Source organism: Macaca fascicularis, chromosome 6, assembly GCF_037993035.2.
Source record: "Macaca fascicularis isolate 582-1 chromosome 6, T2T-MFA8v1.1".
NCBI lineage: Eukaryota > Metazoa > Chordata > Mammalia > Primates > Cercopithecidae > Macaca > Macaca fascicularis.
In genome coordinates this window covers 141,278,095-141,299,939 of record NC_088380.1, presented here as the reverse complement: position 1 = coordinate 141,299,939, position 21,845 = coordinate 141,278,095, and the positions used below count along the sequence as shown (strand labels likewise).

Below are 21,845 nucleotides of genomic sequence, written 5' to 3'. Positions count from 1 at the left end.
GCTCTTTATTCATGTGTACATTCTCTCATTTATGTGTTGTCATATGCCAGGCTTCTGCTAGATCCTGGGTAGCTCAGTCTAGCGGGGGAAATAGAGATGACTAAGCTAGCGCAGTGGCTCACGCCTGAAATCCCAGCACTTTGGGAGGCTGAGGCGGGAGGATAGCTTGAGCCCAGGAATTCAAGACCTGGGCAACGTAGCCACCGTCTCTGCAAAGAAAATAATAATAATGATAGACTTGACTAAAAACACAAGCTGATGTAATACGGCAAGGAGAGTCCACCATTGGAGAGGGATTCAGAAAAAACGTTTCCTGGGGAAGTGAACTTTGAGGTGAGATTTGAAGACCGAGTAGGTGTTAACCTAGCAGAGAACAAAGAGCTAAAAATACTTTGGTGAAAGATTAGTTCTCAACATTCTCTCTCTGGGAAGCTTAAAATAAAATAAAAAACACAAAAAAGGGCCACGCATGGTGGCTCATGCCTATAGTCCCAGCTCCTTGGGAGGCCGAGGCAGGAGGATGGCTTGAGCCCAGGAGTTCAAGACCAACCTGTGCAACTTAGTGAGACCCTCTACAGAAAATAAGCAAAATAATTAGCCAGGTGTGCTGGCACGCCTGTGGTTCTAGCTACTTGGGAGGCTGAGGTGGGAGGATCATTTGAGCTGGGGAGGCTGAGGCGGGAGGATCATTTGAGCTGGGGAGGCTGAGGCAAGATTACTGGAGCCCAGGAGTTTGAGGCTGCAGTGAGCTATGATCACTCCAACCTGGATAGCAGAGAGAAATCTCATCTCTAAAATATTAATAAATAAAATAGAAGCCTGGGTTCCACCCCTATGTTCTGATTTAATTGGCCTGGAGTGCTTCTTGTGCATTAGGAATTTTTAAGCTTCCCAGGTAATTCTGAAGTACAGTCAAGATTGAGAACATTATTCAAGAGTTTCGGCACCAAAAACTGTATATGTATTGTGAATGACTAGTCTCATAGAACACACACAGAAATGTTGAGTTGTTTTTGCGGGAAGCTATAATGGAGTTGGAGAAAGGCTCACATTTTTACTTTACTTGCCTCTGTACTATTTTACTTTCTTACACCTAAAGATGATGGAAACGTTCTGTTATCTTGATTTTGGTGGTCATTGAATAGATTTGCACATTTTTTAAAAATTCACTGAACTGTACCCTTTAACTGTACATGACTTATTGTATGTAAATTTTACCTCAACATAGTTGATTTAAAAAAAAAAAAAGCAAACCAACAAGTGACACTCCAAGATGAGTTTATGCTCCCCCTGCCCCCCCTCCACCATGGCTTGCTGCCCACCTGTGGTAGCTGTGAGAAACATTGAAGAGGGATAGAGACGGAGGGTCTGGCAGTCCATGCCAAAGGTAAGAAGGCCTGAGCTAATTAATGAGTGACAGGAGGGACACCAAGGAGGGTTAGGAATCCCCTTGTAAATCGTTTGGATGTGGGCTGCAGGTAGGGAATGTGAATTTCAGCCTAAAAGACACAGGAAACCACCAGTGGCTTAAACAGTGGAGACTGAGAAATGACCAGATTCTGGGTGTATTCTGGAAGCAGCTCTCAAAGCGCCAATAGGTAAACTGGATGTGAGCTATGAGGGAAAGGAAGGAATAAAAGATGACTGCCAGGTTTTCAAAAGAGCTATTGTGGACTGTGGTGAATTTGTGGAGATGAGAAAGGTATGAGAGCAACAGATTTGGTGGAGGAAATAGAAAGTCATTGATTTTGTTTCAGTCATGTGATATTTGAGGTGCCTACTAGACGTCCAGGAAATAACAGCTACAAATAGAGGTGGGAGAGATATGGGTCCTCAACATTTTATAGAATATATATATAATACACAGTATTTGAAGCCATGGAACTGCATGAGGCCATGCAGAAGTGAATGGAAATAAGTCCTTAATTTCTGAAATTAACACAATTTGAATATTGTTTAGAATCACAGGATTAGGGCCGGGCACAGTGGCTCATGACTGTTATCCTAGCACTTTGGGAGGCTGAGGCGGGTGGATCACGTGAAGGCAGGAGTTCAAGACCAGCCTGGCCAACATGGTGAAATCCTGTCTCTACTAAAAATACAAAAATTAGCTGAGTGTGGTGGTGCATGCTAATCCCAGCTACTTGGGAGGCTGAGGCACGAGAATCACTTGAACCCGGGAGACAGAGGTTGCATTGAGCCAAGATCGCACCATTGCACTCCAGCCTGTGCAACAGAGTGAGACTCGGTCTCAAAAAATAATAATAAAAACAATCACGGGATTAATGTTACAGATTTTTAAAATCACAAACTCAAACTTCTTGATTTTAAGTAACAAAACTGAGACTCAGGAAACATATTTAGTCCTAGATCACTAAGTTTGTTGGAATCTAACCTAGAACTAGAGTCCAGAGATCTGACACTTAGGCCAGAGCTCTCTTCAAGATACTTTATTTCCAACTCCCCTTTTTTTTTTTTTTTTTTTTGAGACGGAGTCTCGCTCTGTCGCCCAGGCTGGAGTGCAGTGGCCGGATCTCAGCTCACTGCAAGCTCCGCCTCCCGGGTTTAGACCATTCTCCTGCCTCAGCCTCCCGAGTAGCTGGGACTACAGGCGTCCGCCACCTCTCCCGGCTAGTTTTTTGTATTTTTAGTAGAGACGGGGTTTCACCATGTTAGCCAGGATGGTCTTGATCTCCTGACCTTGTGATCCGCCTGTCTCGGCCTCCCAAAGTGCTGGGATTACAGGCTTGAGCCACCACGCCCAGCCACATCCAACTCCCCTTTAAGAGGACACATTAACATGACAATTCTAACTGGCTTAAATATTTCTTATATACATATATATTTTAACTATATAAAATATATATTGGTTGTACTTATGTATTTGTATGTGCTATGTACAGTTAAATATTTATAGTACTATATAATATTCATGTTGGCTAGCAGTAATATATTATATATATATATTTTTTTTTTGAGACAGGGCCTTGTTCTGTTGCCCAGGCTGGAGTGCAGTAGTGTGATCTCGGTTCACTGCAACCTTCTCCCAGGTTCAAGTAATTCTTGTGCCTCAGCCTCCCAAGTAGCTAGTAGCTGGGACTACAGGCACACACCACCCCGCCAGCTAACTTTTGTGTTTTTCACAGAGAGGGTTTTGCCATGTTGCCCAGGCTGGTCTCAAACTCCTGGACCCCTGGACTCAAGCAATCTGTCTCCCTTGGCCTCCCAAAGTGCTGGGATTACAGGTGTGCACCACCCCCACTCCACCACAATATGTTTAAATTCACATCAAGTCTGTACTGGAGGAAGGTTTTTTTTTTTTCTTTTTTTTGAGACAGAGTTTCACTCTTGTTGCCCAGGCTGGAGTGCAATGGCATGACCTTGGCTCACTGCAACCTCCGCCTCCCGGGTTCAAGCAATTCTCCTGCCTCAGCCTCCCAAGTAGCTGGGATTACAGGCATGTGCCACCACGCCCAGCTAATTTTTTTTTTTTTTTTTTTTTTTGAGACTGAGTCTGGCTCTGTCGCCCAGGCTGGAGTGCAGTGGCCGGATCTCAGCTCACTGCAAGCTCCGCCTCCTGGGTTTACGCCATTCTCCTGCCTCAGCCTCCGGAGTAGCTGGGACCACAGGCGCCCGCCACCTCGCCCGGCTAGTTTTTTGTATTTTTTAGTAGAGACGGGGTTTCACCGTGTTAGCCAGGATGGTCTCGATCTCCTGACCTTGTGATCCGCCCGTCTCAGCCTCCCAAAGTGCTGGGATTACAGGCTTGAGCCACCGCGCCCGGCTGCCCAGCTAATTTTTTTTTTTTTTTTTTGAGATGGAGTCTCGCTCTGTCGCCCAGGCTGGAGCGCAGCGGCACGATCTCGGCTCACTGCAAGCTCCGCCTCCCGGGTTCACGCCATTCTCCTGCCTCAGCCTCCCGAGTAGCTGGGACTACAGGCGCCCACAACCGCGCCCGGCTAATTTTTTGTATTTTTAGTAGAGACGGGGTTTCACCGTGGTCTCGATCTCCTGACCTTGTGATCCGCCCGCCTCGGCCTCCCAAAGTGCTGGGATTACAGGCGTGAGCCACCGCGCCCGGCCTAATTTTGTTTTTATTAGAGACGGGGTTTCCTCATGTTGGTCAGGCTGGTCACGAACTCCCAACCTCAAGTGATCTGCCCGCCTGCCTCGGACTCCCAAAATGCTGGGATTACAGGCATGAGCCACCACGCCTGGCTGGAAGGTTTTATCTATCAGACAGGTAAAAGAAATGACTATAGTCTGTGTTCCAATACATCACTTTTAGTAAACTAACCTGTCTTCCAAAGCAGCAAATTTTGACTGTGACTTGACTTACTAACCCAGTATTGAATATCTTATAACCCTCTTGCTGTTTTTAGTGCCAACTGTGATGACACATATCCATTTACACAACTAATTGAACTAAAAAAACTACTAGGTAACATCGTCAAGTTGTCACCTCTAAACAACCATCCTTGTCACTCTAGTTTTAATCCATATACCCTTTTTTTTTTTTTTCTCTTGAGACAGAGTCTTACTCTGTTGCCCAGGCTGGAGTGCAGTGGCACGATCTCAGTTCACTGCAACCTCTGCCTCCCGGGTTCAAGTGATTCTCATGCCTCAGCCTCTCAAGTAGCTAGGATTACAGACACGCCCGCCACCACTCCTGGCTAATTTTTTGTATTTTTTTTTTTTCAGTAGAGACAGGGTTTCACCATGTTGGCCAGGCTGGTCTCAAACTCCTGACCTCAAGTGATCCACCCGCCTCCGCCTCCCAAAGTGTTGGCATTACAGGCATGAGTCATGGTGCCCGGCCAATCCATATACATTTGAAAACCCAGAAATTTCTAAATAAAAAACATTTTAAACTATTCCAAACACTAAGAAACTTCAATTCCCAAGCCAGGCACAGTAATCCCAGCCTCAAATGTAATAGTAGTAATCTCGCTTGTAATCCCAGCACTACGGAAGGCCAAGGTGGGTAGATCACATGAGGCCAGGAGTTCGAGACCAGCCTGGCCAACATGGTGAAACCTGTCTCTACTAAAAATACAAAAAATTAGCCAGGTGTGGAGGCATACATCTGTAATCCCAGCTACTCGGGAAGCTGAGGCATGAGAATCACTTGAACCAGCAAGGGGGGCGGACAGAGGTTGCAGTAAACCAAGATCAACGTCACTGCACTCCAGCCTGGGCAAGAGTGGGACTCTGTTCTGGAAAAAAAAAAAAAAAAAATTATCCAGGGGTGGTGGCACATGCCTGTGGTCCCAGCTATTTGTGAGGCTGAGATGGGAAGATTGCTTGGGCCTGGGAGGGCAAGGCTGCAGTGAGCCCTGATCACACCACTGCACTCCAACAGGGGCAACATAGTGAGACCTTGTCTCAAATAAAAGAAACTTTCACTGGGCGCAGTGGCTCAAGCCTGTAATCCCAGCACTTTGGGAGGCCGAGATGGGCGGATCACGAGGTCAGGATGTCGAGACCATCCTAGCTAACCCGATGAAACTCCGTCTCTACTAAAAAATACAAAAAAAACTAGCCGGGAGAGGTGGCGGGCGCCTGTAGTCCCAGCTACTCGGGAGGCTGAGGCAGGAGAATGGCGTAAACCCGGGAGGCGGAGCTTGCAGTGAGCTGAGATCCGGCCACTGCACTCCAGCCTGGGTGACAGAGCGAGACTCCGCCTCAAAAAAAAAAAAAAGATTAAAAAAAAAAAAAAAAAAAAGAAACTTTCAGGTGGGCCGCAGTGGCTCACACTTTTAATCTCAGTACATTGGGAGGCTGAGACGGGCAGATCACTTGAGGTCAGGAGTTTGAGACCTGCCTGGCCAACATGGTGAAACCACCATCTCTACTAAAACTACAAAAATTAGCCGGGCATGGTAGCAATGTTTGTAATCCCAGCTACTCACTACTCAGAAGGCTGAGGCATGAGCATTGCTTGAACCAGAGGGGCAGAGGTTGTAGATCATGCCAGTGCACTTCAGCCTCAGCAACAGAGTGAAACTGTATATCTCAAAAACAAAACAAAACAAAACAAACTTTCATTTCTATTTGATATTATTCAACAAATGTAAGCAAATTATCAGGGAGATGCCTATCAGTTAAAGAGAAAAAGTGGCACCAATAGATAGATATAACTGTTTTCTTTTTTTTTTTTTTTTTTGAGACTCGCTCTGTCGCCCGGGCTGGAGTGCAGTGGCGCAATCTCGGCTCACTGCAAGCTCCGCCTCCCGGGTTCACGCCATTCTCCTGCCTCAGCCTCCCGAGTAGCTGGGACTACAGGCACCCGCCACCTCGCCCGGCTAGTTTTTTGTATTTTTTAGTAGAGACGGGGTTTCACCGTGTTATCCAGGATGGTCTCGATCTCCTGACCTCATGATCCACCCGTCTCGGCCTCCCAAAGTGCTGGGATTACAGGCTTGAGCCACCGCGCCCGGCCAGATATAACTGTTTTCAAAATATAAATTTGGTAATGATCTACAGTAACTAAAATTTTGCATATGTCAGCTGGCTAAATGATTTTTTTTTTTTTTTTTCAAGAAACAAAAGCAGGCCAGGCACAATGGCTCATACCTGTAACCCTAGCATTTTGGGAGGCCAACGCAGGAGGACTGCTTGAGCCCAGTTCGAGACCAGCCTGGGTAACATGGCAAGATCCTGTCTCTACAAAAAATCAAAAAAATAGCCAAGCATGAATGGTCCCAGTTACTTGGGAGGCTGAGACAGGAAGATTACTTGAACCCAGGAGGTCAATCAAGGCTCCAGTGAGCCATGATTGTGCTACTACTACACTCCAGCCTGGACAACAGCAGGAAACTGTTTGGGGAAAAAAAAAAAAAAAAAAGCAGCAAAAGAGTAAACATGTGCAATGTGCAATTGAAGACCACTAGTATCTTCTCAGGGAGTAAGGAAGTGACAACTTTAAGGATGATTTACAACCCTTTAGATACTAGATTCATTATGGAATCAGGAAAAAATGTGTGCTTATAATCTTTAACCCAAATCAGAGGAATAGACTTAAATTATACTTATTCTTCATTACCCTGGTTCAAAATGAAATGACAGAAATCAAGACTTAATGAATAATTTTTTAAAAAGTGTACGTGTTTTTAATGTCACAAGGATTAACCAAATTAGACTATACAAAAATCTGTAAGGAAATGTAACACTAAGTGATATAACACTTTAGTCGTATATTCTTTTAAGAAGACAACCCATCAAAATATGGCAGTTACTGAGTTAGTTAAAAGGATATTTATAAGGTTGGGTGCGGTGGCTCACGCCTGTAATCCCAGCACTTTGGGAGGCCGAGGTGGGCGGATTAGCTGAGGTCAGAAGTTCGAGACCAGCCTGACCAACATGGAGAAACCCCATCTCTACTAAAAATTCAAAAATCAGCCGGTCGTGGTGGCACATGCCTGTAATCCCAGCTACTCAGGAGGCTGAGACAGGAGAATCCCTTGAACCAGGGAGGCAGAGGTTGCGTTGAGCCAAGATAGCACCATTGCACTCTAGCCTGGGCAACAAGAGCAAAACTCCATCTCAAAAAAATAAAAACGATGTTTATAGTAACTCATCTAGACCATATTTGGGGGGAAAAGGACATCTATGCTATTGGGTTGCTTGCTTCAATTCTTCACATCCCATTTTGTTTTTGCTTGCTTAAAACATACTTCTAAAAAGTGAAAACTCAAAAGCAAAAAGTTCCAATTCTGAGTTTAGTATACAGCAATAAAAATTTTGTAAATACCTTCCAATTTCACATGTATGAATCATTTCTTTGATTAAATACTTGTGCTGGAGTAAAAATTAAGATACTAACTCAACAAGAAAAGTTACAATGTGCAGACTTAACATTAGACAATTCAGTTTCTTTCATTTTATTTTTCAGATGACTTCATTTCTCAGGACAGAATGACACAAATACAAGAAGCAGTCTCTAGGGCTGGCTGAGACTACGTTTATCTGTTCTCCTAAAAGCACTAGTTCAGCTCCCAAAAGAAGAATTACAAATCTGAGAAGTTAGAGGAAAGGTACAGAATAAGGATTCTGATTAAACAAGAAAAATCAATTAATGACATTGGTACTCTGTTCTTCATATCAGTAATAATACAAACTCAGCCCTTTTAAATCAGAGAATCTGCCATTCTATTTCTAATAAAGTAGTTTTGCAACCCCTAAAGTAAAAGAATTACATGAAGGTGTAAACTAATTTGCCTCCTTTAGAGACACTGCAATATAAAAGAGGATTTTTTTTTTTTTGTAAGCTTCTCCTTCTCAGTTCTGCAGGCTTCATGGTACTTCAGAGCCCCAATAATCAAGCAGTTCATGACAAAAGATAAAGGTGAAAAAGTAGACACAGAGATCTGTGAAGACTTCGCCCATTTTGCTATAGGTATCCATTGATCGATTTATCACTTCAGCAGGAATTCCCGATAATAAAAGTGCAGCTGTTAGTACTGTTGTCTTTATCTTCTTTTCACTCTGTGTAGAGAAAGACTCACATTAATCTTCAAAGTTTCAGCAGACTACATAAGCTCTATACAAACATAATCAATACTGCTATTTTCAACCTAAATGATTTAAAAACTGTTAATGATATTTTAAAACAATCAGTAATATACCAACATTTACTGAGCACATAATATGTAAATCTTCAAACTGCTAGACAATAGCAGATTATCAGTCTTGCTTTTTTTTTTTTTTTGAGACAGTCTCGCTCTGTCGCCCAGGCTGGAGTGCAATGGCTCGATCTCGGCTCACTGCAACCTCCGCCTCCCGGGTTCAAGTGATTCTCCTGCCTCTGCTTCCTGAGTAACTGGGATTACAGGCGCTTGCCACCACGCCTGGCTAATTTTCATATTTTTAGTAGAGACACCTCAGCCTCCCGAGTAGGTGGGACCACAGGCGCACGCTCAGCTAATTTTTGTTATCTGTTGTAGAAACAGTCTTCCTATGTTTCCCAGGGTGGTCTTAAACTTGTAAGCTGAAGCCATCAGCTAGCCTCAGCCTCCCAAAGTGCTGGGATTAGAGACTGCACTTGGCCTGAAGGCCTGTTTTTAATTCTACTTCCCCTGAAGTCCTCCTTGTGCTTTATTTACATAAAACACTGGAGTAATTTATATCTCCTGTGAGCTCCTACGTCACACATTATCCATGTCAGTCATTTAGCAGTTATTTATGTCCTGTCTAGTAATATTTCTTTTTATATTGTACTGTTTTAATATATAAAATTTATATTTTATATTATTTTATATTGTACTGTATATTTTATATTTATATTGTATAATATATTCTTGTTTTTATATTGTACTGTATATATAATAAATTATTATTTATGTCATGCTTCCAAGATGACATTTTCAAAAAACTTTTAATAGCAAGACTGGGCTGGGCGCAGTGGCTCACGCTTGTAATCCTGACACTTTGAGAGGCCAAGGCGGGCAGCTCACGAGGTCAGGAGATTGAGACCAGCCTGACCAACATGGTGAAACCCTGTCTCTACTAAAATACAAAAAATAGCCGGGCACGGTGGTGGGTGCCTGTAGTCCCAGCTACTCAGGAGCCTGAGGCAGGAGAATTGCCTGAATCCACAATGTGGAGGTTGCAGTGAGCCGAGATCGCGCCACTGAACTCCAGTCTGGGCGACAGAGCGAGACTCCCTCTTAAAAAAAAAAAAAGCAGAATTTTTCTTTATTATCACAAAATCCAATCATATGGTTTAAAAATTTTTTTAGTATAAAAACCTATAGTTACCTAAGAGAAATGAAAGCTTATGCTCACAAAAAGCCTCATACAAGGAAGCTCTTAGTCATAATAACCCAAAACTGAAAACAACCAAGATGTCCATCTACAGGAGACTAGATAAATGGATACAGTCATACAATGGAGTATTATTGAGCCAAGAAAAAAAAAAAGAAATTAACTACTGATTTATCCAACATGGATAAATCTCAAAAATATCATGCAGAATAAAAGAAGGCATGCAGAAAAAAGTAAAATCAAGAATGATCCCACTTATATGAATTACTATGCCAAACACAACTAATCTATGGTGGGAAAAAGATCTTTGGGGTATAGGGACTGGGACTGCCTGGAAAGGAGCATGAAGGAAACTCTTGGGGTGACAGCAAAGTTATAAACCTTGGAAGAGGTATGGGTTTCACAGGATGTCAAACATATCAAATGGTACAATTAAGAAGAGCATTTCAAACAATCAATTAATTATGCTGGTACCCTAGTCTTCATATTAGAACTAATTTTTTTTTTCCTTTTTTTTTGAGACGTAGTCTCGCTCTGTTGCTCAGGCTGGAGTGCAATGGCAGGATCTCGGCCCACCGCCACCTCCACCTTCTGGGTTCAAGCGATTCTCCCACATCAGCCTCCCCAGTAGCTGGGATTATAGGTACCCACCATCATGCCTGGCAAATTTTTGTAGAGATGGGGTTTCACCATGTTGGCCAGGCTGGTCTTGAACTCCTGACTTCAGGTGATCCGCCCATCTCGGCTTCCCAAAGTGCTGGGATTACAGGCATGAACCACTGCGCCCGGCCTCAGAACTAATTTTACCTTAAAATTTTACCTAAAAAAGGCCGGGCGTGGCGGCTCACACCTGTAATCGCAGCACTTTGGAAGGCGGAGGTGGGCGAATCACAAGGTCAAGAGATAGAGACCAGAGACCAGCTGGGCACAGTGGCTCATGCCTGTAATTACAGCACTTTGGGAGGCTGAGGTGGGCAGATCACAAGGTCAGGAGATCAAGATTGTCTTGGCCAACATGGTGAAACCCCGTCTCTACTAAAATACAAAAAATTAGCTGGGTGTGGTGGCATATGCCTGTAATCTCAGCTACTTGGGAGGCTGAGGCAGGGGAATCGCTTGAACCTAGGACGCAGAGGTTGCAGTGAGCAAGATCATGCTATTGCACTCCAGTCTGGCCAAAGAGCAAGACTCCATCTCAAAAAAAAAAAAAAAAAAAAAAAAAAGAGAGAGACCATCCTGCTCAACATGGTGAAACCCTGTCTCTACTAAAAATACAAAAATTAGCTGGGCTTGGTGGCACGTGCCTGTAGTCCCAGCTATTTGGGAGGCTGAGGTGGGAGAATCGCTTGAACCTGGGAGGCAGAGGTTGCAGTGAGCCAAGATTGTGCCCACTGCACTCCAGCCTGGTAACAAAGTGAGACTACATCTAAAAAAATTTTTTTTTTTTACTTAAAAAAAGAACCTTAAAACAGTAAATTGTAAGTTAATGTTATGTAAGAGGGGTGAGGTATACCGATGTGTACACCTACAATATACTTTGAAATGCATCAAGAAAAATTTGATGGAAAAACTTTACAGAGATTATCTTGGGTTTGAAAACTAAAAATCTGATAGATACGTAATATAATAAGATGCTACTTGTAGAATCTAGGTGGTATTATATAAATGGGTGTTCACGGCACAATTCTTTCAACTTTTATTTATTTTTGAGACAGTCTTGCTCTGTCGCCCAGGAGTGCAGTGGCGCTATCTTGGCTCACTGTAAATTCTGCCACCCGGGTTCCAGCAATTCTCCTGCCTCAGACTTCAAGTAGCTGGGATTACAGGTCTGTACCACCATGCCAAGCTAATTTTTGTATTTTCAGTAGACATACGGTTTCACGATGTTGGCCAGGCTGGTCAGGAACTCCCAGCCTCAGGTGATCTGCCCACCATGGCCTTCCAAAGTGCTGGTATTACAGGTGTGAGGCACCACACCCGGCCAACTTTTGTGTTTAAAAACTGTTATAACAGGCCAGGTGTGGTGGCTCATGCCTGTAATCCCTGCACTTTGGAAGGCCCAGGTGGGCAGATCACCTGAGGCTGGGAGTTCCAGATCAGCCTGACCAACACAGTGATACCCCGTCTCTACTAAAAATACAAAAATTAGGTGGGTGTGGTCACTCACACCTGTAGTCACAGCTACTTGGGAGGCTGAGGCAGGAGAATGAACCCAGGAGGCAGAGACTGCAGTGAGCTGAGATTGTACCCTGCACTCCAGCCTGGGCAACAGAGTGAGACTCTGTCTCAAAAACAAACAAGCAAAAAAACCCTGCTATAACAAAATGCTATTATGTTGGGAGAATATATAAAGTCTCCATTTTCTCTCTTCCATTTACAGAGTACCCATATATACATCTCTATCACACACATAAGTATTGTTAATAATTTCATGTATATTATTTGTTTATGCATATATAAGCAAAATCAAGTAATACATTTTTTATTTTCAAAAAGAAATTAGTATAGATTCTATTCTGAATTTTTTTTCTCTCAATATTTCTTGGAGAGTTTACCATTATCAGTACATTGAGAGCATCTTCATTCTGAATAGATACAATTTTTTTTTTCTGAGACGGAGTTTTGCTCTGTTACCCAGGCTGAAGTGCAATGGCGCGATCTTGGCTCACCACAACCTCTGCCTCCTGGGTTCAAGTGATTCTCCTGCCTCGCCTCCCAAGTAGCTGGGATTGCAGGCGCCCACAACCACACCTGGGTAATTTTTATATTTTTAGTAGAGACGGAGTTTTGCCACGTTGGCCAGGCTGGTCTCGAACTCCTGACCTGAGGTGATCCACCCGCCTCAGCCTCCCAAAGTGCTGGGATTAGGGCATGAGCCACCAAGCCCAGCCTCAAAGGTGAATTTCTAAACAAATGCTTCAATTAAAATTACAAAGTTATTTACTCTTTTACTTCTTGTATTTGACCTATTTGACCCTTCAAAAATACAAATGCTTCAAATCCATTAAAATCATGCACAGGTCTGTCAGCCCATTAAATATAACACATAAACAGCCAAGTAGCCATTTTTCCAGCAAAAAGCTCCCACAAAACTTGATCACACTAGTTAGGCTATCGCCTATGTCAAGCAAGCCAAGCCTCATAAAACTGTATATATCCTTAGTCAAGCAGGCCAGGTAAACAATGACTCTCAACATCATTCTGTTCTGCAATATTGGTCACATATTTATTGCAAATATCAGGCCCTAAACACTGGAGATAAAGTGCGCTGCTATTAAGTGTCCAATATGAAGTACAATGAGATAATCAAATCCGTTTTTAAATTTCCTTTATTACAGACAAAATGAATTACTAAATTTACTAATTAAATTTAATACTTTTCTTAAACAAGTACTATTCACACTCTTTCATGAAGGACCTCAATTCACAGTAGACCAATATTTTTGTAAAACAGAATAACAATGTTATGGCAATGTCAAATTGCTATAAAAGTTTCCAATTACTCTTTTTTTTTGAGACAGAGTCTCACCCTGTCGCCCAGGCTGGAATAGTGCAGTGGCACAATCTTGGCTCACTGCAACCTCTGACTCCTGGGTTGGAGCAATTATCCTGCCTCAGCCTCCTGAGGAGCTGGAATTACAGGTGTGCATCACCATACCTGGCTAATTTTTGTATTTCTAGTAGAGATGGAGTTTCACCATGTTGGCCAGGCTGGTCTTGAACTCCTGACCTCAGGTGATCCACCCACCTCAGTCTCTCAGAGTGTGGGAATTACAGGCGTGAACGACCACACCCGGCCAATTACTCATTTTTTGAACTTAATGCATCACAAACACAAACACATAGTTTAGAGATAAGTGGGCAAACCACACTTTCAGTAGCACTGAATCAGACCATAAGTAGGACTAACATTTTTAAGCTCCTTCAATTAGCTAGTCATAAATCAATCCAAACACATCATCAAGATTTAGAAAAAAAATTAATTTACCTTGGGAAAATATTTGTATAATCCCATGTACGCAAGTTGCAAAGTAAGAAATGGAGCAAATATGGACTGTGAAGATAGAAGATAAAATTAAATATTTCCAACATAATCATTCAAATTACAATAAATCAAACAGCAGCTATAAAATTCCAAGCACAAGCTGTAAAAAAAATTGTTATTATTATTTTTTGAGACAGAGTCTTCCTCTGTCACCCAGTCTGAGTGCAGTGGCACGATCTTGGTTCACAGCAACATCCACCTCTCAGGTTCAAGTGATGCTGGTGCCTCAGCCTTCCAAGTAGATGGGGTTACAAGCGCCCGCCACCATGCCTGGCTAATTTTTGTATTTTTAGTAGAGACAGGGTTTCACCATGTTGGCCAGGATGGTCTACAACTCCTGACCTCATGTGATCAACCCACCTCGGACTCCCAACATGCTGGGATTACAGGTGTGAGTCACTTCGCCTGGCAATTACTTTTTTTTTTTTAAGACGGAGTCTCATTCTGTCGCCCAGGCTGGAGTGCAGTGACGCAATCTCGGCTCACTGTGACCTCTGCCTCCTGGGTCCAAGCAATTCTCCTGCCTCAGTCTCCCATAAAATAGTAATTTTAATGGTTAAAAGTAATCTTGTTTCCTCAGAAGGGTGAAGAAAATAAAAGATTTGATTTCCTAACATAAAATATGTTTCTCAGGTCATACAATTCTTTCACATTCTTTTAGTGTCCCCAAAACTGTCTTCTCTCATAAAAACTCATCTTTTAAATTATTTAAAGTATTAAATAGTGACAGATGTTTAACACATCATGCAGTAACATCTCCGTCACCCAGAGGGAATTAATTGACATCCAGGAAGCACACAGACAAGGCCCAGCACTCAAAATAGATGGCATTCTTCCAGCTATGCAGAAGGCTGAGGCAGGAGGACTGCTTGAGCCCAGAAGTTCTAGTCCAGCCTGGGCACCACAGCAAGATCCTATCTCTAAAACGTTTTAAACAACAACAAAACTAAATGCTTGGCTGGGCATGGTGGCTCATGCCTGTAATCCTAGCACTTTGGGAAGCAGAGATGGGCGGATCACGAGGTCAAGAGATCGAGATGACCATCCTGGCTGACAAGGTGAAACCCTATCTCTGCTAAAAAATTAGCTGGGCATGGTGGGATTACAGGCATGAGCCACTGTGCCCAGCCCCTCATAACTACTTTTAAAATGAAACCATTAAGAAGTGAGTGAAGGAGCAAACGTTACTAGATGGCAGTATGGTGACAGCAGTAAGAAACAGTTGAAACTCTGATAGCAACAAAACCCAGAAAACCAAAACAAAAAAATTCACACAAAAATAGGCATAACATTAAAAGCATGAAAGCACAGAGCCCTTCAGATAGAGACAAAAAAGAGGCAGCTCATTAAATGCTGAAAGCATCACCGATCTTTGCATTATAGCAAACTATGTTGACAAGTTATTATCAAGGAAAAACAAATAAAATCTGTTCAACAGGTTCTATTTATGAAAACATCTGCATAAAAATAGATTTTAGGCCAGGCACGGTGGCTCACGCCTGTAATCCCAGCACTTTGGGAGGCAGTGGTGGGCAGATCACGAGGTCACGACATCGAGACCATCCTGGCTAACACGATGAAACCCCGTCTCTACTAAAAATACAAAAAATTAGCCGTGCATGGTGGCACGTGCCTGTAGTCCCAGCTACTCAGGAGGCTAAGGCAGGAGAATCACTTGAACCCAGGAGGTGGACATTGCAGTGAGCCGAGATTGCACCACTGCACTCCAGCCTAGGCGACAGAAACTCCATCTCAAAAAAAAAAAAAAAAAAAAAAAAAAGATTAAAAAAAACTGTTTTGCTTAATGATATAAACTTTAATTATCTGGATAATTTATTTATGTGCCTGGTACATATACCTAAAATGTCTACTGAATGGAAAAACCTCAGTGCAAGACACTGAACTATGAGCTATGCTTTTCTGTATTCTTCAATATACTGTAAAACAAAATAACCACATCATGGTACAACCAAAATGGACTCATTATGACACTACATTAAGAAATGCTGGCCGGGCGCGGTGGCTCAAGCCTGTAATCCCAGCACTTTGGGAGGCCGAGACGGGTGGATCATGAGGTCAGGAGATCGAGACCATCCTGGCTAACACGGTGAAACCCCGTCTCTACTAAAAAAAAATACAAAAAACTAGCCGGGCGAGGTGGCGGGCGCCTGTAGTCCCAGCTACTCGGGAGGCTGAGGCAGGAGAATGGCATAAACCCGGGAGGCGGAGCTTGCAGTGAGCTGAGATCCGGCCACTGCACTCCAGCCTGGGCGACAGAGCGAGACTCCGTCTCAAAAAAAAAAAAGAAATGCTGAAATGTCTTCTGAACCATAGGAAATTTACCTCATATTCAGGACCACAGGAACTGCATTTTACTATTTCAAATTATTTGAAAATTGATAATATACAGTATATATATATATGTAAAGCACTTAACCCTTTGGTTAAAGAATGAAACTGCTAAGGTTTAATCCCAGCATCACTTAGTAGCTGTGTGACCTTCGGCAAATGATTTAACCTCTCTGAGTCTTCATTTCCCAATGGATTCAAATAATACCAAGTTCATAAGAATGAGGATTAGATGAATTAATATACGCAAAGCAATGAGAAGGGTCCGTAGCATGAAAAAAGGGTTTCAGTAGAGTCATCCCTCAGTATCTGCAGAGGACTGGTACCAGGTTCCTCCTGATAGATGCTCAAGTCCCTTATGTAAAATGGCATAGTATTTGCATATAACCTACTCAATTCCTCCCATATACTTGAAATCATTTCTAGATTTTTTTATGCCTAATACAATGTAAATAGTTGTTATACTGTTTTTATTTGTATTATTTATTTATTTATTTATTTTTTTTTTTTTTTGAGACGGAGTCTCGCTCTGTGGCCCAGGCTGGAGTGCAGTGGCCAGATCTCAGATCACTGCAAGCTCCGCCTCCCAGGTTCACGCGGTTCTCCTGCCTCAGCCTCCCGAGTAGCTGGGACTACAGGCGCCCGCCACCTCGCCCGGCTAGTTTTTTGTATTTTTTAGTAGAGATGGGGTTTCACCAGGTTAGCCAGGATGGTCTCGATCTCCTGACCTTGTGATCCGCCCGTCTCGGCCTCCCAAAGTGCTGGGATTACAGGCTTGAGCCACCGCGCCCAGCCTTTATTTGTATTATTTATTATTTGTTATTATTGTATTATTTTTTCCCCAAATATATACACATACATATTATTTTTGAGACAGGGAGGGTCTCACTCTGTCACCCAGGCTGGAGTGCAGTGGCATTATCCTGGCTCACTGCAACCTCTGCCTGCCGGGTTCAAGCAATTCTCCTGCCTCAGCCTCCCAAGTAACTGGGATTACAGGCGTGCACCACCACGCCCGGCTAAATCCAAATACTTTCAATCCACAGTTGGTTGAATCCACATAGGGTGCAGAACCAACTGATATGGAGGACCAACAATAATTATTAGGCTCTGTATTTAACCAGAACACTTCATTCTATAAGATGAATAGCAAAGTTAATAATGTATCTTCAAACAGCCACATGGATCCGGTAGATATTAATTTTGGCAATGACTTCTATGGGTCAAAAGCACTCATAATTATTAACATTTTGCATTTTCCATTAAGTTAGTTAATAATTTACAGATCTTTTCTTACCAAGTATTTGCAAACAAAAGCTCTGACTCCAAGAGCAAGAAGAGCACATCCCACCAATCTAAATATTCGAAAAGAGTCAAATTCTTCTGTTGTACTTCCATCCTCTTGACTGGGTTTTTCACTAATCAGCTGTTTCCTTAGCTTCATTGCTTCTTCGAATCTGGAAAGGTACTGCTCTAGGCCATGGCGGGCACCCCTCTGGACTGAGTCCGCTGTCAAGTCCCCTCTGTTCCGCTGCCGGAGCTCAAGGTTGACATCATTACTGCACTCAGGTGGTTTAATGAAAGAGTCCAATTTGTCTCCCAGTTGGGTCCCCTTTACCTCGGCCACACCACCCTGCTGGTCAGTTGTTCCTGTACTGACTGAATCACCCAGCACTACTCGTTTTGAAACTGAAGGAACGCTGAGGGAGTTCAGTTTATCACTGTCCTGCTGCTTTGATTTTGTTTGACTTTCTTCTTCTGAGAAAAGAAATTTAAAAGCCTTATGTATTTATTACATACTGGCAAACACCTTACATGTTTATGTTTTAAAATATGCTGTTGCAGCTAGAACTCAGCAGTCTCTGAATCAAAATAAATAAATATTGATTCTGCATTAAAGAAAAGCTGGTTTCGGCCAGGCACAGTGGCTCACGCCTGTAATCCCAACACTTTGGGAGGCTGAGGTGGGCGCATCATGAGGTCAAGAGATTGAGACTATCCTAGCCAACATGGTGAAACTCCGTCACTACTAAAAATACAAAAATTAGCTGGGTGTGGTGGCATGTGCCTGCAGTCCCAGCTGTCTGTAGTCCCAGCTACTCTGGCTGAGGCAGGAGAATCGCTTGAAACCGGGAGGCAGAGGTTGCCATGAGCCGAGATTGCGCCACTGCACTCCGTCTGCATCTGCCTGGCGACAGAGCGAGACTCCGTCTCCAAAAAAAAAAAAAAAAAAAAGTTGGTTTCTTCCTCTACACCCTCAAAATATATCACCCAAAATGAGTATTCTGCAGAGGAAATAACTCAAACTTTATGGGTAGGAGATAAGATTAGTAGACCAACTAGGAAAGATATTCAGAGATTGAGCAAACTGAAAAGACCAACTTTTTATGGATAATATATCCCAGATGTATGATTGCATTGCCTGCCTTAGCTTATTTGGTTAAAAATATAAAATCAGTAAGGCATTTTAAAATCTGTATTTTAAAATTAGATTTGTGAATCCAGTGCCCTATGAGCATAGGGTGTGGCATATCCCACAGCTACTGTTTATGTGGTCAGACAACCATTAGTAGGTAATTCAGCAGTTTTAAGATGCTACTCTGGTGTGTTTTTTTTTGTTTTTGTTTTTTGTTTTAAAAAAGGCCAGGCACAATGGCTCACACCTGTAATCCTGTAAGCCTAGCACTTTTGGAAGCAAAGGCTGGTGGATCACTTGAGCCCAGAAGTTCAAGACCAGCTTAGGCAACATAGTGAGACCCCCATCTCCACACACACAATTTTTTTTTAATTAGCCGGGCATTGTGGTGTACGCCTGTGGTCCTAGCTACTCTGGAGGCTGAGGTAGCAGGATTGCTTAAGCCCAGGAGTTTGAGGCTGCAGTAAGCTATGATCATGCCACTGCACTCCAGCCAAGGATACAGAGGGAGACATTGTCTCAAAAAACAAAACCTTTAAAGACATAAAATTTTCAAAGCAAAAGAACAAAATATAGAAAGTACCGGCTGGGCGCGGTGGCTCAAGCCTGTAATCCCACCACTTTGGGAGGCCGAGGCAGGCGGATCACGAGGTCAGGAGATTGAGACCAGCCTGGCCAACATGGTGAAACTCCGTCTCTAATAAAAATACAAAAAATTATCCGGGCGTGGTGGCACGTGCCTGTACTCCCAGCTACTCAGGAGGCTGAGGCAGGAGAATTGCTTGAACCCAGGAGGCGGAGCTTGCAGTGAGCGGAGATCGCACCACTGCACTCCAGCCTGGGCAACAGAGCGAGACTTCGTCTCAAAAACAAAAAGAAAAAAGAAAAAAAGAAAGTACCTCGGGTAAGATCGTAAATAATGCTTTAAGAATAAGTAGCCTGATAGAAAAATGTTTCTTCTAGTGTTCTAGAAGAATTTGAAATGTTTTTCTTACCTCTCATTTGAACTATCTAAAAATGCAGAGCTATACACCTAAAGCCTTCCAGAACAAAAGTCACAAAGATCTAAGGAGCTTGCGAGCACTGACTAAAGACCAATTACTAAAGGAAACAGTGGAAAAACACTAGGGCGTGCTAATTGTTCAGTTATACTCACGTGAAATAAATTTTTTTTAAATAAAATCATTGGATATATGTTTGGGGGAGGAATGAGGTGCTCTCCTTTAGAAATGCAGTTCCAGACATCAATGACATCGATCTCCCCTGGTGAGGAGAGGAAACTCTCAGGTGCACGTCGCACTTGCTGGGTCTCTGAAGAATGCTCACTCTCACTTTTCCCAACTTTTCTTGCCGGCCCGTAGGTGACAAGTGTTGAGGGCACTGAACACAGACACTAGAATATGACCACAGAGTCCCTGATACACGTAGGACGAACTAGCGGGCAGTTCCGTAAAGACAGGCTGACGTGGGCGGACAAGAGTTACACAGCAAAAGGCAAAAGAAGGTAGACGCTACAGAAGGCACTGTAAGGAAAAGCACTTGGAACCTTAACAAGGAAAGCCATCTTCCTAAGGGGAGCAGTGGACACGACAGTCTGGGGATACAACGTGCGCCCTTCAAGACGAGAAGTGGCTAAGGAAAAAAGGGGCTGTTAACGTAACTGGGCAGAGACAGCGAGGGCTCTGCAGGCAGGGTGGGGAAAATCTCACAGCGAGGCTCCAGGAAAATTTGAGGGGAGCGACTGGGGAACATCCTGGGGTTCAGGAATGAGAACTTGGGATATAACCGAAGGGGCGGGACAGAGAGGAAGTCAAAGAGCAGGGCTTGGTCAAAAAGGTCAGTGGAGTGGAGGTGGGAGAGGGAAGAATGACCCTGAAGATTCAAGGGGAGAGGCGGGAGACAGAGGGGAAATCGAGGCTCTTACCCGCGCCGCTCCCGGGCCTGTGAAAGCCCATGATCCGGTTGATGCGCTGTTCGGAGTTCATGAGCAGCTTCCTCCGACGCAGCTCGGCTCGACGCTGGGAGGCCGACAGGCCTGAGCCCGCTGGGACCCCCGGCCTCTCCCCGCCGTCGGTAGCGACAGCCATCGACTCCATCCTCCCGTCCACAGTCTGGGAGGGGTGGCAGGAGCGCTGGTGTTGGCCGCCGCGGCGAGGGCGATGACTAGAGCCCGGGCCGCAAGGCGCGCGTCCCCTTCCCACTATAGTCCCTCCCCCGAGCGCGGTGCCGGAGCCTGTGAGCTAAGCACGCAAGCGCCGCTCCACGCGACGAAGCGCCAGGCTCTGGCCGCCATCTTGAGTGAGGGCAGCGCTGGACGCCCTGATTCCTCCCCAACTCGTCTGGCCCTCACCCAACAGACCCCTCTGCTGTTCACTCGGAGGTGAAGAAAACCAGCACCCAGGGCCGGGAGTGGTGGCTCACGCCTGTAATGCTAGTACTTTGGAAGGCCGAGGCGGGCGGATCACGAGGTCAGGAGTTCAAGACTAGCCTGGCCAACACGGTGAAACCCCCGTCTCTACTAAAAATACAAAAAATTAGCCGGGCGTGGTGGCGCGCGCCCGTAATCCCGGCTACTCGGGAGGCTGAGGCAGGAGAATCGCGTGGACCCAGGAGGCCGAGGTTGCAGTGAGCCGAGATCGCGCCACTGCACTCCAGCCTGTGCTACAGAGCAAGACTCTGTCTCGAGGGGAAAAAAAGAAGAGAAGAGAGAGGAGATGGAGAGGAGAGGAGAGGAGAGAAGAGGAAAGGAAACCGGAAGTGGGAAAGGGATGGCAGTGAATAATCAGCCTAGATTTGGTGCCAGGAAGCAAAATGGAGGTTGCAGCGGCAGTCGCTTGTTTACAGACCGGCGGCCTCGCTTGTAGGGAGCCACGCTTAAACGGAGCCTTACGCTGGGATTTGTTCTTGGTTCCTGTTCCTCATCCTTAACTTCTCTACGCCCAAGAATACGGGTGCTGTGTTCCTAGGCTTTCCTCACGTTTTGTGCGTTTTTGTTCAAATCAGAATTTCCCAGTGAAGCCTTTCGTGCACATTCTATCTAAATTGCCAGCACTCCCCATTCCCCTTCTCCACCTTATTTTTTCTCCTTGTCGTTTATGACCACCTCGCATGCTATATTATTTTTTTTCCTTCTTATCATTTATGACCAACTTGCATGCTAAAGATGCTCCAGTCTGGGCGACAGAGCGAGACTCCGTCTCAAAAAAAAAAAAAAAAAAAAGAAATACAACACTTAAATTCTTACAGCCGAATTAAAAGTTGGACTAGAAA

The 21,845-nt window shown here is 44.1% G+C and overlaps 1 protein-coding gene across 2 annotated transcripts; it reads right to left on the bottom strand.

The window, feature by feature from the left end:
- Positions 1-7,862: 7,862 nt before the first annotated feature.
- On the bottom strand, positions 7,863-20,779 carry CAMLG (calcium modulating ligand). 2 transcript variants are annotated; one of them, XM_045394241.3, is made up of 4 exons: positions 20,500-20,779; positions 17,457-17,917; positions 13,754-13,819; positions 7,863-8,487 (listed from the first exon to the last, which is right to left on the bottom strand). In XM_045394241.3, exons 1-4 carry the CDS (start codon positions 20,669-20,671, stop codon positions 8,296-8,298), a joined length of 891 nt encoding a protein of 296 aa, XP_045250176.1. In that variant the 5' UTR covers positions 20,672-20,779; the 3' UTR covers positions 7,863-8,295. The 2 variants fall into 2 exon arrangements, with proteins under 2 accessions (XP_045250176.1, XP_065402822.1); XM_065546750.2 differs by lacking the exon at positions 13,754-13,819.
- Positions 20,780-21,845: the final 1,066 nt, after the last annotated feature.

Coding starts and splice junctions, on each gene's coding strand:
- CAMLG (XM_045394241.3), bottom strand. CDS start 20,671: ATGGAGTCGATGGCTGTCGCTACCGACGGCGGGGAGAGGCCGGGGGTC. Junction 13,820..17,456: donor CTTTTGTTTGCAAATACTTG/GTAAGAAAAGAT, acceptor CTATCTTCACAG/TCCATATTTGCTCCATTTCT. Junction 8,488..13,753: donor TATACAAATATTTTCCCAAG/GTAAATTAATTT, acceptor TTCTCTACACAG/AGTGAAAAGAAGATAAAGAC.